Source organism: Carassius auratus, unplaced genomic scaffold, assembly GCF_003368295.1.
Source record: "Carassius auratus strain Wakin unplaced genomic scaffold, ASM336829v1 scaf_tig00215912, whole genome shotgun sequence".
Classification (NCBI taxonomy): domain Eukaryota; kingdom Metazoa; phylum Chordata; class Actinopteri; order Cypriniformes; family Cyprinidae; genus Carassius; species Carassius auratus.
Genome location: NW_020528306.1, coordinates 897380 through 917496, shown reverse-complemented (window position 1 = coordinate 917496; position 20117 = coordinate 897380). Strand labels below are relative to the sequence as shown.

General features: G+C 35.4%; 1 protein-coding gene across 1 annotated transcript in view; it reads right to left on the bottom strand.

The window, feature by feature from the left end:
- Positions 1-2086: 2086 nt before the first annotated feature.
- ipo11 (importin 11) overlaps positions 2087-20117 on the bottom strand; it is a 131346-nt gene continuing 113315 nt past the window's right edge. Inside the window, exons 28-30 of the mRNA XM_026261745.1 lie at positions 19496-19591; positions 18087-18171; positions 2087-3202 (exon numbers count right to left, since the gene is read on the bottom strand). Coding sequence (XP_026117530.1) covers positions 3038-3202; positions 18087-18171; positions 19496-19591 — 346 coding nt within the window. The 3' untranslated portion in view covers positions 2087-3037. The remainder of the gene's footprint in view (positions 3203-18086; positions 18172-19495; positions 19592-20117) is intronic.

Sequence of the window (20117 nt, the reverse complement as noted above, 5' to 3'; positions counted from 1 at the left end):
GTGGCCCTTGGACCCAAAAAGAACAATTTTACTCTCATCAGTCCACAAAATGTTCCTCCATTTCTCTTTAGGCCAGTTGATGTGTTCTTTGGCAAATTGTAACCTCTTCTGCATATGCCTTTTTTTTAACAGAGGGACTTTGCGGGGGATTCTTGAAAATAGATTAGCTTCACACAGACGTCTTCTAACTGTCACAGTACTTACAGGTAACTCCAGACTGTCTTTGATCATCCTGGAGGTGATCATTGGCTGAGCCTTTGCCATTCTGGTTATTCTTCTATCCATTTTGATGGTTGTCTTCCATTTTCTTCCACGTCTCTCTGGTTTTGCTCTCCATTTTAAGGCATTGGAGATCATTTTAGCTGAACAGCCTATCATTTTTTGCACCTCTTTATAGGTTTTCCCCTCTCTAATCAACTTTTTAATCAAAGTACACTGTTCTTCTGAACAATGTCTTGAACGACCCATTTTCCTCAGCTTTCAAATGCATGTTCAACAAGTGTTGGCTTCATCCTTAAATAGGGGCCACCTGATTCACACCTGTTTCTTCACAAAATTGATGACCTCAGTGATTGAATGCCACACTGCTATTTTTTTGAACACATCCCTTTCAACTAATTCAACTAATTGCCCAATTGCACAGCCTTAAGAGCGTGCATATCATGAATGCTAGGTCTCATTTGTTTTCTGAGAATCTACTGAACCTACTGGTAACTTGTTTGCCACGTAACAATAAAAAAATATATGAAAAACCTTGATTATTCTGGTTAGTCACATTGTACTGCTATTATTTTGAACAATACTGTACTTTACTTCTCAGGTCTGTTAATTTTTTCCAGGTTTTAATCACACAAACACACAAAGAATACATAAAATAAATGGGATGCAATTATTTTGTCTTGCTTTAAATCATTTTAAGCCATCTTTTGGCCCCATTAGAATTTGAAATGAAGTTCAGCTATATTATTAGTTTCAGCTGCTGTAAGAGCCAAAGCAATCTCAAAATTTCTGCATGTCTCTGAATGAATGTATGATATCAGCTCGGTTTTCTGCTTTATTAAACAAAAAGGTTCAGCTGCCAGCTTGGTTTTATGAGATACCAGTCAACAATATTGCTTTTTGCCAGTCATCAAGAATGGATACACTCCCAACCAGGCCTTCTTATTAATCTGAATCAAATGTCAAGGTCTAAATGTAATGTTTTACTGGCCTTAAACATTTCATACGGTCAGTAAAATTGCAGATGCAATATCTTTCATAAAAATATGTTTGTGGAAATATTTAGCTATATTGTTGTTGTTGTTGTGTATTTCTGATTCAAATAATGGTGTATCAGTCCCAATCCATGAATGAACAGACATCACCATAAAAAGAAAAAAAAAAGGAAGAAAAAAAAAGAGAACGAAACGTGCCGCTCTTTTTGCTAAAGATTTTTTCAGTTTCTGCTATATTTCAGTGCAATCTGGCGGTCAGTGAACTGACTGCGGGCGGCCCGTGGGTGTGTGAAGTTGAGACTAATAGTTTAAGACTTTGATGGCAGACCTATTAAACAACAGAAGTGAACCAGCAATGGGTTTGCCTGAATCAATCTCAGGACCCTTTTTTGCTCGGAAAGCCAGTTTCTAAACAGATCACCTTAAGGTTAGCTAGCCTTAAAATGAACACCACTTAAGACTTCCACTTTAAAGTCAAGTATTAGCCAAGAACTTGATCACTATGGAGGCGTGAATTGAGAGACGTAAATAATAACCATAATTCCAGAAATACCACATGTAATTGGACGTGATTCACACATCTTGCCACCAGGGACTGTTTCTGGTTATTACATCAGCAAGAGAGAGTGGGCTTTATAGAGTGAAGAAAGCAAGATCATTGGAAGCTGCCAGGCCAAAACTATTCACCCAAGTGGATTAAATGCTCTTTGTTTTGCTTTTGTGTTTTATTTAATTATTTCATCTATTTTTAATATTTCACTCCAAAGCTCAGCTCTGACCGCCTCTTGATTTCTGTTCCTTAGGTCATGGTAAAAAACACAATGAAAACGTCCACCATTAGGTTTATACAAGCAAGCTAACAAAGCGAGCAGTGATTTTCAGACTATACTGAACTTTATTGAAGCTGCATCAATGAAAAAATAAGGATCATACTTGAAAATAAAACTACTGAGCGTAATGTGCTGTAATGTAACATATGCATGTTATTACAGATGTAAGATTCAACATCAGGTGTGTTAATGGTAGATAAATAAGGCTTAAAGCATAAGGCTTTTATTCAGACTCAAAATTAATTTCACAGTGACATTCGTTCTACTGTATGACTGTGCTTTTTAACATCCCATTTTCAACCAAAAATATTTCTATGAAGTTATACGCACTAATAATAGCGTGTACATAAAAAAAAAGAAAGAAGCTTGCTACGTTAGTAAGAATATTCACTCATACATTTGCGATGTACTTGTGATTAAAATAGACATTTGTTTCATTAAATTGATGTATTTGGTTCTTATGATCTCCTGTGAACCTCATGTGAGAGGTACAGTGTTGGAGCATTAGCAGCAAAAGTTATGGGAAGGTAAACATTTACATCCATCCATCTTTCATTATGCGCATCTGATATGAAAATACTTTCAATCAAAAAGGTTAATGACTTTTTAGTAGTTCCTGATATACTGAACTTGGAGAAAACGTGATTGGTAAAGCCACCAGAGGAAAAAAAATGTAATGTTGTCATGCAGTGTATTTTACATAAATACAAAAATTACAACTTTTTAAATGAAGACTCAGTGTAAACACTGCTTGGGCCCTTCAATTGGTGCTTTCAAAACTTTTCCCATTACAAAAACTTGGCAGCACAACTTTCCTTCTTACGTCTCTTTTTTTCAGTCTAAGTTTTTTTCCCCTCTGCCCAGTCTCAAACTTTGAAAGGTGTGTTTGAGGAAGCAAACGAAAGTGTGTGTTCAAAAAATATGGAAGCTCTTTTCTCTGGGTTATCATTAAAATGCATTAACAGTCTTTAACAGTCTGCTGTCGCCTCTTCCTCACATGCCGTGGATGAACTCTTGCAGCTGTCGCACGATCTCAGTGTCCACCGTCTCCATGAGAGCCTGAAAGCCCTGGTCCCCCATCAACACCTGCTGAGCCTTCAGCTTCTCATAGACAAACTGCTGAAGAGAGACGCAGTGCACAGGGTCCTCAAGAGCCAGCTATAGAGGAAGAAGAAAAAAAACACATTATGAGCATCACAAATGACACGTTCTACTAATACATTAGCTTCTAATAATAACTGGTAATCAAAACAGTTATTAAATCCATCTTTTTTTTTTTCACTTAATTGGACCTTTTCAACATCTCTCAATCTCTTTCCATCTTCTCAATTTTTATAAATATTAACTAAGCTGAACCATTCAACCCTGTTATCCAGTTTATTTTAAAGGGTTCGTTCAACCCCAAAATGAGATTCTACCATTAATTACTGGGTTATAAAATGGTTCAGCTGTGTTGTTGTCTTTGCAGGGGTCAGAAAGCTCTCAAATTTCATCAAAAATATCTGAATTTGTGTTCTGAAGATGAATTCAGGTCTTAAAGATTTGGAATGAAATGAGGGCAAGTAATTAATAACAGAGTTCGGGTGAACTAACACTAAGGGAAAAAGTGATTAATTATCAACAAATATTTCCTTTCAATATATTGGAAACATGTTCATCAGTAGCTATACAACTTTTTTTCCCTAAATGTATACTGAATCAGAGCTTAATTTTAGAAATTTATTTTTTTGGTTTTATTTTTATTTTTATTTTTTAAGATTCACACCAAGATAAAAAAAAGGTGAGACCCAGCATTAGAATTCCAATAAAACATCTACCTGCTTACAGAAAAAAGTGCAATGATACCAGCAACCATTATGATGCTAAAAAAGCAACTGAAAAAGCCTGTTTTTAAGTCTTGTTGAAGAACTGCTTTGATATAAGACAAATACACAGGATATTGATTAGGTGATAAGAGATTAATGTAAGATTTTCAGATAAGGAAACCTTTTCGATACTGGACCATGATCCTAATAATAGTTTTCTGCTTTCCTTTTTCTAAATCATATCTATTCAATATCGATTTAAAATCTATATCTGTTTGGCGGATTTGTTTGAGGACAGAGACAGTGAGACACGTCAGCAGACAATTGTGAAGAAATTTTCTTGGTGTTAAAGCACAGGCACTGATCCGAGCTCTTATCATGTGACTTAACACATGAAGACAGAAATGATAATACATTCCCTCTCAGTATTTATATGCTAGTCACTGCTGTGGCCGCCTGCGCTAAAACAAAGGGCTGACATCTAGACCCTCATTAAGATGAATTCATTAATTGAGTTTGCTTTCCATTGCACAGACAACACAGTATCATACTTACTTTCTGTCATACACTGTGAAACATAACACATGATTAGAGTTTATTGCTAAAATGACTCAAACTACTGTGGGATAGAAACCCTATTCTATTACATCTTCTGTCTGAATCACTTCTCTTCCATGAGCAACAATGATTTCAAATCCTCTCATTTATATTTAATGCTTTTTCATATTTTTATAAAGTATCTTTATATTTTCAGTAGTTATGAAAATTCAAGCTTTAGTTGCATAAATGAACCTGATGCTTCTGTCTCTATTATGCAACAAATGACTAGAAACATCTAAGTAAATGCAACACAGCAGGAAATTGATTTAGGATGGTGTCATTTCCACCCTCTTTTTGACACTTGCTGATTGATATATTGACGACTTGATGCTTTCATTCAAACTCAACTGTAATGTTATTGTTGTAAATATTTCATAAACAGCTCATTAATACATTATACTTTTATTTAAGAAAAAACATTCAGGTCATGAAGCGTACATCTGTCAATGTGATGAGCACTAACAAAGCCAGATTTGATTTTATTTGTGATTATATATATAATTCACATTAAATTAACTCAACAGCTACTCTGCGCGGCATGTGAAAAAAAAAGAAACAAACAAAAAAAGAATGATTCCAAATGCCTCATCTGGTTACTGTAATATCCTACAAAAAGTAAAACATGACAAATGTCTAACACAGTCTTTCTCCCTCTCCCTGCACATAATACTGGTGTAAAACACAGGACTCAACATTTACCCTCCTTGAGACTTTTGCACAGAAAACACTCGCAGCAGATCTTCCTATGAGGCGTTTGATCACACTGATTCAACTGACAGGCAAAGGTGTGTAAAAATGTGAATATAACCACCAGAAGCATCAGGCTCATTCACGACCCCTCTGGAGTCAGATGCAAAAATAATCTAACAAGATCAGATTTTTTTTTTTAGTGTCTGAAAAAAAAAAAAAAAAAAAATTTCCTGGTGTCTGAACCTAATGGACTGTTTGTGTTCTTCATATATATTCAGTCCAGAGGGATTTAACCTTAATAGCTGTTTATTTTTCTTTTGAAGCAAAGTCATAATGGATTGATTTCACTTAAGCACTGCATTTAAACTTCTAGCTATACACACAAAGTAATATACACTAAATCTATAACCCAATTACACCAGATGACATTTTAACATTTCAGAGTAAGACTCACTGCTGAATGAATCACAGTGTTTCAAAGCCAAGGGTCTTCTGAGGAGTTTAAAGGTACCCTTTGTAATTTCTTCTATATGCTGGGAATATGATAGCAGGCTAAGAATTTTATTAACAAATAATAGTGTGAATGTAGCATCTTATACTATATTACTAATATTAGTAGGGATGCACGATAATATCGGTACAACATCGGTATGAATATTTCTGCCGATGAGCCAAACCGATATTCTCCAAGTGAAATAATTGACCTATTTTTCAGATGTGAATGTCTACATTTGTAAAATAATACATTTATGGTAGAATCAGTACAGAAGAGATACATGGATTTCTCTTCAGTAAAATTAAATTTTAAATTTATCAGGCAAAATATTTGTATATATATCGGTATCGGACAAAATTATTTTGAAAATATCGGCATATCGAATATCGGCCAAAATCCAATATCGTGCATCCCTAAATATTAGTTCAAAAATTTGTGCTCGGTAAGACTGTAAATCTCTCATGCTCACCAAGGCTTCATTTATTTGATCGACAAACAAACAACAAAAAACGTAAAACACTAATATTGTGAAAAATTATTACAATTAATTGATTTACTGATTAATTGTTCAAGGTTCAAAAGAACAGCATTTAAATTAAATTAAATTAAACGTATGCATTTAGCAGACGCTTTTATCCAAAGCGACTTACAGTGCATTCAGGCTATCAATTTTTACCCATCATATTTATTATTATATATTTATATTTATTTATTTGAAACTGAAATATTCTGTAACATTTCAAAAAGGCTTTACTGTCACTTTTGATTGATTTAATGCACCTTTGCAAAGTATTCATTTCCTTAAAAAAAAAACGACTGCCCTCCAAACTTTGAGTGTAGTATGCATATTAATTAGAAAATAAACAAAAACATCCACAAAGTAAAACAGAAAAACTATATTGCTAGTAGTTTATTATTAATACGTTTTCACATGCTGCTGCAAGTTTCTCAAAATTTGCCACCATGATAATTAGAAGTCATCAGATCACACTTAATAATTACCACAATTATGTACCACGATATCATGGAAAAATGTAACACCATGTGTCTATCAACACTAGACTGCAACTTAACAAAACTGCATTGCTACTGAAAAACGTCATGATAAAAAAAAAGGGTAATTTACTGCTGAGAAAAGTAGTTTTCACAGAGCACCGCGTTGACACACACACACACACACACAGCTGACATACACTTAAAAAAAAACTATAACCCAATTACACCAGATGACATCAGCATGTTTCATACAGAGTCTGGCTTTAAGAGCTTTTCCAGCATATTGGTGTGAAACACATCTGACCCTTCATGTTTATTACTTGACCTTCGACGAGTTTTAAGATGTAACTGTAAAACTCTAAAACGGCATTCCTATAAAAAACTTGTTTTTTTTTGATGTGAGGTTATTCAGAATAAAATTAAATGAGCTGTCAACAAAAATAAAATATTAATAAAAGAACCTCCAGCAAATCCAGTCTCTCTGTAATGCAGCTGCTGATAAGAAAGGCACTCTGACGCCCCAAACAAAGCTCCTCTTTTCTCCATGAGCTGGAAATCACATCATGCTGCTGCTTTTAAAATAATGACCTCATAGTTACAGTATCAATGGTGAAACACAGGAATCAATTGATTCAGGATAAATGGTGAGGCTTGTGACCTTGGTAGTCATACAGAATTATACATACTGACTCAATCAGATCTCTCCAGTGATCCGATGTAACCTTGATGTTTTCCTGGGAACACGATCAATACACCTATCAATTGTAACTGGACAGCTTCAAAATAAAAATAAAAATAGCGGTTTTAAACTACACGGTTTGCTCAAAGAAGCATCCTTGAGCTTTGAGTTATAGACATGTTCACTGTCATTAGTAGTATAAAAACGTACAAGGATTTTTTTTTTTTATTAAATGGATGAAATGGCAGAATGCAATTGTGATGCACACAAAACAGCATCTACTGCCAAACGTGTAGGTCGAATGACAATAGGAAACACCATCGTTGGCTCTCGCACAGGAGAGACCCTGATTTTGAGAGAGTATTATTATCTCTACGGAAAATCAATTAGTTCTGGAAAGAAGAGTGGAATCTGAAGTCCTCAAAATGGGTTGTTATCGCAAGACATGAATCCTTCTGCATAACCTAAACCTCCAAAAGCATAAAAACTATGCATTGTTGAGATCTAAAAATGACAGTCAGACACAGAACGCACTTGGACCTTGAACACTTGAAGGGTTTTGTCGAAAAACAAGGACGACTTTAAGGAAGAAGGCACTCTGAAAAAGAACTTTGTAGTATTATTCTGAGCAAAGCCAGTGCTATAAAGCAAGAGAGGCCTCTGGAAGAAACCCTGCCTGAGCCGCTGAGAACTTTAAATGGATTTTCATCAAATTAATAAAGTAAAAAACTATGAAGAGTACATGCCAATAAAGTCAAGCATACTCAAAAGTAAAGGCAGTCATTTCTATTTAAGCTCTAATGATAATAATAATAATAATAATACAAATAATGAGACCTGTTCATGAAACAATTGACAAATTTCTGTTTAAAATAATTCTTAAATCCATTATTTTGTAAACTGTCCCATTGATTTGAATACAATCATTTATGCAAGAATGGTTTTAGATATGATATCCAAAGGAATTTATTCAGCTTGTTTCATAAATAAAGCCCAAAGCGAGATCTAAACATACTTATAAGAATACTTCTAACCTAAAAGAGGTTTGTCAGTCTAAAGTAAACAACAAAAACAAAATCCATTTATGTACATTTGGAAAATAAAAGCCATTAGAGACAATTGGATTACGTGCTCTCTCTCATATTGCCCATAAAGTGTCTATTCCACAAACGAAAAGATGTCCGAGACCATCACTGCAGTTCCATTTGACACAATCTCAAAAATCACAGTCTCCAATGCTCTACATATAAATCAATGTACATTTAAATGGTAATTTTATACCCCTCTATTCACACTTTACAAACACTTGTTCAGTTTATGCAGTTAGCAGAGGATTGTGCATACATGTTAGGGGTGTAACGGTTCACAAAATTCACGGTTCGGTTCGATACGATACACTGATGTCACGGTTCGGTTCGGTTCGATACGTTTTAGATACAGCAAAATTTAAAAACATCTCAACTTTTCAGAATGCCGCAAGCGCACCGCGGGTCATGTGACAAGAACCAACCAATCAGCTTCATCCTTTCCCGTAACAAGGTTGAGAGCTCAGCCAAGATGAAGGAACAGCTGATCATAGTTGTATATGGATTGCAATTTTGAAATAAATTTAGTAGCAGAGCTGCTGCAAGCGATTTTTAGAGCTGCAAATCCATTTATCCTTCGCTGAAATTTCCGCGTCTCATGGAGAGAGCACGTTATTGTTGCTTAGCAAAGACAGACGCCTCATGAGCGCTTCTGCCCGAGCGCTTTGGAAAGGAGGAGAAAGACGTGCTTAGCGTTTTCCACGCGTTTTTAGGAGCGATATGTGAACCCGCTGGTGTACCCTGTCATGTTGCAGATGCGACATACCGTTGTTTTTTTATCCACCACTCTCTTGCCATCACCATTATAGCTTAAAGGGAATCCAAAGTGCACCCAAACACCAGACCTGTTGGTTATTGGGGGATCTTCTCATTTCTAGTCTGTTAAACGCATTGGCTATTTTGCAACGAGCCTTCAGCGCGTACTGAGTGAGCGAGCGCCTGCTGAGTAGCCTAACATAAACATATAAGATGGTGTTTTTTTCTTCTTCGGGAGTGTCAGGGGCGTTGCCTGTTACGTTGTTTGGGTTATTGGGCTACCTTGTTGAACGCATATCATTATATTTCTATCTCTCTCTTTTTTTTTTTTTTCCAAATATAATTAATTACTCCAACGAACCGTTCGGTATACATAATGCGTACCGCGTACCGAACCGAAAGCGTCGTACCGAACGGTTCAATACGAATACGCGTATCGTTACACCCCTAATACATGTATAAACTTTAATCCTCATTCTGTCTCCTGCTCAAAGTAACTAAAATGGAGATCACACCATCTTTTTTATTATGCAGAACTTCATCTGCATGTCATTTCCATGTGCGATTTCTGCAATTTAGAAGACAATTCCAAGAGCTCGACCTTCAGAATTCAAAATTATTATGAGTCAGATTTTTACTGAAATGAAATGTGCATTTTTTTGATGGGAAAGGTCATCCCAACTATTCATGTAGATTAAAATTTTCAGGGATGATGGGGCAGCTGTAATTTATTTCCCGAGTTGCCAATAAATCCTACCTTACCTTACAATGTTGTCTGAAAGGTTAAGCCCACATTTGCTTACTTTGCACTTCCTCGGGCTCTTAAAATAGACTCTAAATGATATTAATGGTGTGCTTTGCATCCACTTTGCTGGGCTGGTAATGAGAGTGTGGGTGAGGGAGTGGATCAAAGAGATGGAGCCATGCTTCATGAATTTCTAATTAGAGATTTAAGCATCATCAAGTCACTCAAAAGAGGCCGTGGACTAAATGAGAACAGCACTTTCCCATAAAAATTGTGCATCCGTCATTCAGTCCTCTTCTGTGAGGGACATTGTCTTCTTCCGTGTCTTTGACAAGCATTGGTTTTTCTTTAATCTGTTGGGTCACACAGAAGTGAAAGTCGTCGCGGGTGGCCCTGCTTGGGCCAGTGACTTCAATATCTCTGGCTGACAGATCTGTCACACTACCAGATCATTTAATAATGAGGGGAAATCTCAAAATGAGGGGCTGCTGTAGCCTTTGGAGCATGTTTAATGCGGAATTTTTTTCTAAATCTCATGTCATGAGGCTGTTATATTTTTCATCCTTTACGTTAAACTAATAACAGAACCGGAGCTGGATTCACAACATAGAATAGAACAAAATTCTAACAAAAGTGTTAGTTCACCCAAAAATGAAAATTAATCTGTTTTACTTACTCTCGAAGCACCCTAGGTGTATATGACTCTCTTCCTTCAGATGAATCCAGTCAGAGTTATATAAAAAATTGTTCTGGCTAATCCAAGCTCTATCATTGCAGTCAGTGGGTGCTGCAGTTGAACAGTCCACAACTCATCAAAAAAAAGCACGCAAATTAAGCCTTCTGTTGTGAATGCATGTGCTTTCGTAAGAAAAATATCCATATTTCCAATTTAATAAACACTTTTCTCTCACATCTGTTATGCGTCATACATGGAAGCCGTTCCAGCGGATGATGCAGCGCATGTGCCTCTGAGATGCTATAGTCTTGCGAGTTTGTTTATAGGAGCAAAGGAAGCTAAGTTTCCTTACTTTAGCAAAGGAAACCAGTCTCCTCTTGGTTTATATCGAAATCCTCCAACATCTTTCTTTGCAAATCCTCGGTTTTACTTCTAATTCGTCAACAGCATTTTGCTTTGTTCTCTCTCTGCATTCATCAATAATCATGCAACGCAACACACTAGTCATCTGCCAGAACAGCTTCCTCATATGACAGATAGCGGAAGTGAGAGAAAAGTGTTTATTAAGTTTGAAATATGGATATTTACTTTAAAACATTCACCCCTCGGAGCCGTGTGAGGCATGTGTTATTATGGACGTGCGTGCTTTATTTGAGGAGTTGTGGACTGTTCAACTGCAATCTGAAAGAAGAAAGTCATATACACTTAGGATGCCTCAAAGGTGAGTAAAACACAAGCTCCTTTTCATTTTTGGGTAAACTAACACTAAGTTAGAAAAGAAAAAGAAAATATCTGTTAAGAATATTTTGAATCCCCAACAACATTCTTAAGAGGCCATTCACACAAGAGTGCATTTTTGTGGTTAAAAATGCAAGCATTTAGTCAATATATTCAGTCATTTTGCATACAATTTTATCCAAAGCGACATACAATTGGGGGATACATAAAACGATTCTTCTTAAAGAGGCAAAAAGACACAAGAAGTGCTTGTAATACCAAGTTTTAGGGATCGTTCAAATAAGTACAAGCTAGAAGGAATCAATAAAGAAGAGAAAATGCATTTATGTGAACGGCCCCAAATAATTTTGTTTTTGTATTTTTTCTTAAGACAATCATTGCACTAACCTCCAACTTGTCTTAAATACACAAAGGTAAGATGTTTATTTAAATATTAAGCATTGTAACACTATACATATTACTGTATGAATATGAAGTGACACCAGTTATTGATAACGTAAACAATGATTGCTCATTAGAATTCTTGAACAAGTATAATAAACTATTTCGAACTAAAGCTTTTTGTGAATCCAGCCCCTGGTGATATTAAAGACTGGCAAAATCACTACTAGGACACTATAGCTCTAGTTCACTAAAATCAGACAGCAAATTGTCTTGGTGGTTTAACTCTGAGAGATGAATGACAGGAAGACTTTGCAGTTTTACCCTTTGTGCAATAAAACTGTATCCCCTGTATTGATCAGATTTAATCCCACTAGGAATCAAATTGTCTGTGTAAGCATAACTCTGGCAATACTGTACATAAAACAATTCAATATAACAAATGCATCTCTCTTCACATATTGAAAATGGATATTACTTATGGGAAGAGATCCATTGAAACAGTGTCAAAGTCAATTCAGCATATCATCAAATACACAGCCACAAGCCATAGCCAAAGCTAATCAGGCCTTTTTAAAGGTCTAGATGAAGCCAACATTCAAGATTTAACACCCTTATTAGAAATTTCCCAAGACTAAATATACCCATGAAGCAGGAGATTACAAAAGGTCAAAATTAGCATTCCTCTGCTACTACAGAAACAAGACATTACAAACTGAAAACAATTACTTAACCTGAAAGAAAAACATTGATACAATAACGGTTTATCAATTAGGTAAGCGATCGTAACGTAAGCAGTATGAATAGTAATGTCCATCAAAGCATCTCCAATATGCAGGATCACAAAATAAAATAAAAAGGAAAATAAAAATAAGCTAACAACTTTTAAAAAAAATTTAAATATATAAACAGACTAATACATTAATAAACAATAAGACTGTCACATTAATTAAAAAATTTACTTAAAACTGAATGAATTTTTGTCACATGACAAAAAATGGCCAGTTTGCTAGATTAGAGGGCAACAACTCTTGTCATTCTCCCCATAAACCATTTAGCAGACGCATTTCCAGCTAATGCTTCTTTGCTAATTGCAGGAAAACTTCTCTCGGAGTAATCTGGAGCAAACACTCTGCTGAGAGCTGCTCACTGGATCCCAGAGACCCAGTCTGTCACCAAATAATTAAAAATACCCCGTAAATAACTTGAAAAATGCGAGAAAACATACGTAAAAGACCTATCTTGCACGATATTTCCAAAAGGTGAAGCAAAAATGTGTCGGACAGCGCTTATCAACTTGTCTCAATCCTCTCCAGTCACTTGAGGAAAGAGAGGCACTGCTCGATCCTAAGAGACGGCTCTAGAGGACAGAGAGCTGTTAGGCTAGCGGCGCTAATGCTTGGCCACATAAAACAGAAGAAAAGAGAGAACGCTTGAGAGGGATCTCAGTGTGGTCCCATCAACAAACTGAAGGTTAAGCTGTCTAAGACGTGCTGAGAGCTCTTCATTTATGTGTGGAAAAGGTCAGAGACCTTTAAAAGTGTTGCATGTAACCACAGAATATTCTGGAAAGAAAAACAAACACTGTAAATTGTGACCACTAAGATCGTCTAAATAAAATGTTATGAAATGTTGGAAACAAATTCATATCCCTGATGAATTTAAAATACTAGGACTACAATATAAGCTTTTGAATTTAATATTCCACTGAAGAAAAACAACAACAAAAAACACGTTTGGAATGATTTGAGGGTGTGTAAACACATGACAAAGGTTTCATACAAGAGAACTCTGATATCCAACAAAAGTCACTAAGACAAAATGTCCCCTTCAGTAACTAAACACCAAACACTATTCTCCACTGAGTTTCCAAAGCAGTAATGTCTTTTTCTCCCACATGCCATATTCCTCCCTTTTGCTGCCCAGTAAAAATGACCATATTGATATTATGCTAAGATAAAACAGCATCATAATCTAATCAGAGTAACACTGAGGGCTAGCTTGAAAGATTTTACTGGCAGAATGGAGAAATATGTCATTATTTCAGAATTATTTCAGAGTATTTTATGTGATTGGCAAAATAAATAAATAAATAAATCTTGAGCTACTTGATACATTAGTGAAGACTGTCTACTGCAGACTGTAAATGTTGGTTCTCTCAATAATAATATGCTAATACATCTAGCTAATATTTTAACATTAATGACTTGGGGAAAAAAGTTAGGATAAAAATTAAAAGCATGCCGTAAAATATTTAAATGCACATGATATCAAGTGATAGCAAATTTAATATATAAAAAAAACCTTCACAGGTTAATTCTTCTCAATAATATGCCAATGCCACAGGATCATAAAAAAATTTAATTAAAAAATAGTAAGATTATAATTTTTTTTATTTATACTTTTATTTAGCAAGGACTTATTAATTTGATAAAAAGTGACAGCAATGCTTTTTAACTGTACTGTAGGCTAGATCTAAACAGGTCCGTAAAATATTGAAAGGCAGAAATCAGATGGCAATAATTTCAAAACAATCACATTTTTGCCAAACCAAACAAAAAACAAGAACCCCCTCCGCGCCACAGGGTCACAGAAAAGTGATAAATTAAAAGTGTGTGATATGAGGAGTGTTTTGCTCAGAGCAGCATTAAATAAAAAGACTTTTAACAAGCTAACTGAATCTGACACCCTGGGATTCACGGGCAATAAATCAGAGAGAAATGTGCTTATTAAATAGATGGATCCGTTACGCAGTATTGCATCCCGCAAGCAACCGGTTTTGATTCAGTATTTTTGTTTGCATTGACCTTCAAACCCTGAAGCACACAATGAGAGAAGGCAGGCACTGACAAGAGAAAAAGGAGGCAAGGACGAGTCTCAGAATTGAGTTTGACTATGACAGAGACACTAATGCAAGAGGCAGCATCAACAATAACAGATTGGGCATGTTTAACCTATTCTGTTCATGTCATCAAAAACAGACTAATCCACTTCAAATAAATAGCCTTGGGACACTAAATGTCTTGGAAAATACTTGTCAGTATGAATGAATGCAAGCAAAACCATCTTCTTATTAATTACACCGTTTATATTTACTTTCACTGAGTCTGGACAAAACATAAAAACTATGGGGTTTTATTGTAAATTGCAAAGTATGTCAGAGAAAAATGAGAGCAGACTGCCTATAAAACAATGATGTGAAACCATTTCAGTTCGATTTCTTTTTATAATTGCAATGAGAAATACTGCACATCAGTTGCAACACAATGACAGGTTAACCAGTTTTGGAAACAAGGTTAAACAAGGTTAACGTCGCCCCTATTACAGAACTGTCCTGCTGTCTTAAGTCCAATTTATAACAGTAACGACTGCACAACTTTCACCCTGTCCGTAACATCATGACAGTTTGGTCGTTAATGGCTCCGATGATTTGAAATAAACCTTTTAAATCTAAACCTGCATTCATGCTGGGAGAAGTGATAAGAAGAGACATTTTTTCTTTTAATCCATTTTGTGCATCATTAACCAGCAGGAACGTACACCTTCCCTGTGTCAGGGCAGATTTGTAGCGTAATACATCTCTTTGACTTTATCTACTGACTGTTTCGGCACCCCACTGCCTGTTATGTGCAGACTGATTGCACGCTGTGTCCATTTGCTCCATTGCTTTCCATTTTCGATGCAACTTGCACTCCGATGCTCCATCAAAACTGTTCTGAACACAGGACTAATTTCTGCAGGAAATGTAACGTAATTCAATATACTGCTGCTTTTGAGCACTGCGGTGTGGAAGTGTTCCATGTTTGTGTCTGTGAAGTGAAGGCAAAACAAAACAAGCTTATTTGAGTCCAATGATCTCTATGTGGTAACCTCAGGTTAACTAGATAATAACCTGACAATCTCATTCCTCTTCAAAGCATTTCAGTCAAGAGACAAAAGTGTGAGGTTTAGTTATTAGGGATGAATAATTTGGTTATTTTGTCTACTTGAGCACTTGACAGATGAATAGAGACAGTACTATCTGTAATTGTTTAACTCTTGGTAAATGGATGTCTTTGTTTTTCTATCTAAAAACATAAGCTAGACAGACGTGTCTGATTTCTGCAATTGCGTCTTGCATCACTGGACACTGCATTCAAGTGCCTTTCATGCGGTGTGATGAAGCTGTATGTTAAACAAGTGTACTATTAAAGTTTTTGTCTCCCAAAAGAAAAAAATAAACACTGAACAGTCGAACGAATCGTCAGTAATTCGAATCCCATTCCTGTGATGGCAACATGTCACGGGGCAACACATTTACATAATGCCCGCTTGTGTTCTATGTTGGCTGGCAACGAACAACTTGATCCACACTCAAAAAACACTTTACTGATGACTGCTTCTCTTATCTCTGGGAGTTTGATGCGGGATTCACAAAGCGCTTGCTCTTGGCTCAGTATTCAGTTTATTTGGACCAGCTAACTGAATCACAACTGTAAGTATGATAAATAACAGATGTTTACATTTTCTATGGTGCGCTCAAAATACAGAACTATGGCGACAGGCGCATTGTTTCTGACCAGCGCTGTAAGCGTTAGACCAATCACAACAGACTGAGCCATCTGACCAATCAGAGCTGAGTAAGCTCACTGAAAGGAGGGTTTAGAGTAGGGGTGCTCCGATCACGATTGGATCGTCAGTAAAGCCGGTTCTCTGTGTTTTCACATAGAGCAGCTGTTACTACACAGAGATGTTGTTAACTGAGAAGCTGCGCAAATCCACGTTCATTTTCAGCGTTTATTTGCGCAGCTTCTCAGTTAACAACGGCTCTGTGTAGTAACAGCTGCTCTATGTGAAATCACGCACCTGATGGAATTTACCGCTGATTAGAGAACCGGCTTTACTGACGAGTAAAAGACATAATGATTGGCCGATCGTTATCGGAGCACCCCTAGCTTAGAGAGGGTGAATCTTAGAACTGCTTTGAATTAACATTTTTTGAGAATCGTTGGAAATTAGGTGATATTATTGAGAAAACATTTTGATAAAATTAAAGCATTGTTTGACCTTGTATGCATCTATTGTAGGAGACTCCCAAAGTTTTCAAAGGCAAAGTATCATCAAAAACAACACTGTATTCAATTAGAAAAAATACAAATTAAACCCTCCATCCATACTTTTGCAGAAAAAAATAAACTGTGTTTTGATTTCAAGTACTCTGGTATTGTGCTTCATCCCATGTCTCTCTCTCACTAAAACAAATTTGTCACTCAAGACCACTGAGAGAAGGTTGTGACTTACAGACACAAAAATGTACTTCATTTCAAACCAGCTACTAGCTGAATGTATCAAATCCTACCAGGAGCTTTTCATCATACAGACAATTAAGAGAAATGACTCGAACCACTCAAACATGCTTTTGAACTACTGCACTTCACAGCTCATTTGCTCGTTTTCAGTCGTTGTTTGAAAGCTATTGTTGTAGGCAGATTTTCTATCAGAAGCGCCACTATGATGAAACATGCTCATGTGGGTGTCACACAAAAATAACATTAGGAAAAGAAAGACTGAGATTATGACAATCCTCTCCAAAACACTGCAATGGCATTTTATTCTCTCACTATTGTCAGTACACTATTGTCTCTCACTATTTTTCCGACACCGTTCATCTAATTTCTATTCACAAACAAACAGTTACACTTTATAAGGCTCCATTTGTTAACATTAGTTAACTGCATTAATAAACATTAACAATTACAAATACTCCTAAAGAATGCATTAATCTTCATATTAATTTCAGCATTTTCTAAAACATCATTTTAATCAAAAGTCGTGTCTTAATGTTTAAAGGACCTGAGCTGACATTAACAGTGAATAGTGAACTCACATTAACAAAGATCATAAATCCTGTAAAAACTGTATTTCTCATTAATTAATGCTAGTTGATATAATAACTTCTTAATGTTAGCTTATGAGACCTTAGTGTCACCAAATAAATTGTATGTACAAATTGTGAGGAAATGCAGTAAATCTTTGTGTCTCTTTAGGTGTTAAAATACCAGTTACTGATATTGGCCTCAAATAAATCTAACTGGAGAACCTATATTAATGTGTACATAGTATTTACTGTGCAAGAACCATAGCAACACAAACAATTTGCACCTTTAACCCCTACGTTGGGTAGGATGATCGTCAATCTTTATCATGTTAAATTGATTTCTTAAGATGAAACACTTTTTGACCTGCTAGTTTTTGAACTGATGTAACATTGCAGTCAATTCAATTTGTCTAATCAGTTGTAATGTACTATACCAGCATCCACTATATCGCATCAATAACAGCCATTTGATGGCATGTGTCATCAATAGGAGCGTGTAACACCTGTGACCTTTGAAAAACAGGGGTAAAACACTCACCAGCTTCTTCCTTTTGTCCTGTTCTGTTGGGGGTTCCTCGTCATCGGTCAGCTTTGGCTCTTCAAAGTGGCTCATCAGCATGCAGCTAGAGGACAGGCAGCCAGAGAGAGTGTGTAAGGTCGTGAAGTACGCGTGTGTGTGTGTAAAAAGAGCGAGTGCAAAGTAGAGAAATGATATTCATGTTACACTTCATTTCTAAAATGTGCCACTTTTCCCTGTTCTCCAGCAGCTGTTTAATCACTCCATTTATGAATACTTTTTTGACACCCCACTGAAGTCATGAAATATTGGCTAGATAGATACAGAAACATAACTATACATTTAACATAGTAATTATGTGAATATAATTAAAATACAAATAATTGTATTATTCATATTACAGAATAGAACTATACACACACAACAAAATTTCATTTGATTTTTTTAAAATAATTGTATTAATTAAAGAATAATATTATATATTAAAATTATATATTATATAAACTATTATACTATTGTATATACTATATACAATAGCAATACAGAACTTATATATATATATATATATATATATATATATATATATATATATATAGAGTTATGGGTACAGACATATAAACACACACATATACATACACACACACACACACACACACACATATATACATACATACATACATATACACATACATATACATATATATATATATATATATATATACATATACATATATATATATATATATATATACATATATATATATATATATATACATATATATATATATATAGTGTTCCTGTAGCTCAATTGGTAGAGCATTGTGCCATCAAGGGCAATGTTGGGGGTTTGATTCCCCGGGAACACATGATAGGTAAAAATGTATAGCCTGAATGCACTGTATGTCACTTTGGATAAAAGCGTCTGCTAAATGCATAAATTAATTAATTTATATATATATATATATATATATATATATATATATATATATATATATATATATATATATATATATATATATATATAGACACACACACACACACACACACACACACACACTGTGATATGTTTATATATATTATATAATAAATTATATAAATAAAATATATGAATAGATCCTTTTTATTGACATTAAAGTGAAATAACTGAAACACAGTATCCTGATAAAAATGCAATGTGTGTGTGTGTATATATATATATATATATATATATATATATATATATATATATAATTTTCATGGTTTGATACTATATAATCTGTAACAAGAAGGCAGCAAACATTGTGACACAGATCACAATCACTTCTCATAATGCTGAGCATTAGTTTCATGAAAGACAGTGCATGCCCTTGTCCACCTTTTTCCAGGTCATTAGGCAGACAAAATGCCTCTATGGAGGAGAAGTGTCATCAAAAAGAGAGAATCACACTTACTCCTTGAAGGAAGCCGTCTCAGGGTCTTCAGTCATAACATCGTGCAGCGCCTCCACACTGATGTTAATGATCCCACAGAACTTGTCCTGGATCACGCTGAAAAATGATTGCAGAGGAAAACGTTATTCAGAGAATGAACACATCGTTCCATCATTCACACTCTGAGAGCACGTCGACAGACAGATGTTTTTGGGGTTTCTTCACAAGTCTGTGAGTAGGGATGTCATGCTGATAATTTTAGTCATAAACAAAGGGAGTGAAATTTCACATTTCTCAATATCTGTTTTCAAAAGAAATATGCTGTTCAAAACAATACTTTAGATAAACTTTAACTTTATTACCACACCAAAATAGCTATTTCAACAAAGAAATGTCTTTGCATGTGGGCAAATACACATGAGTGTCAGTCTGACAGCGCGTGGGTACAGAGTCGCTACTCAACTAGTTAAACTTTGGAAAACTGCTGTTGTTACTTTTTTCACATTGAGTTGGTAGCAAAGCACCTGTACTTTCTACATTCATACCCTTGGGTATTAAGATTTTCAGTCAGAAAAAAATAAATAATACAAATAAAACCTTTTGAGCCAGGAAATCACTCACAAACTCTTTCTGCAGGGGAACA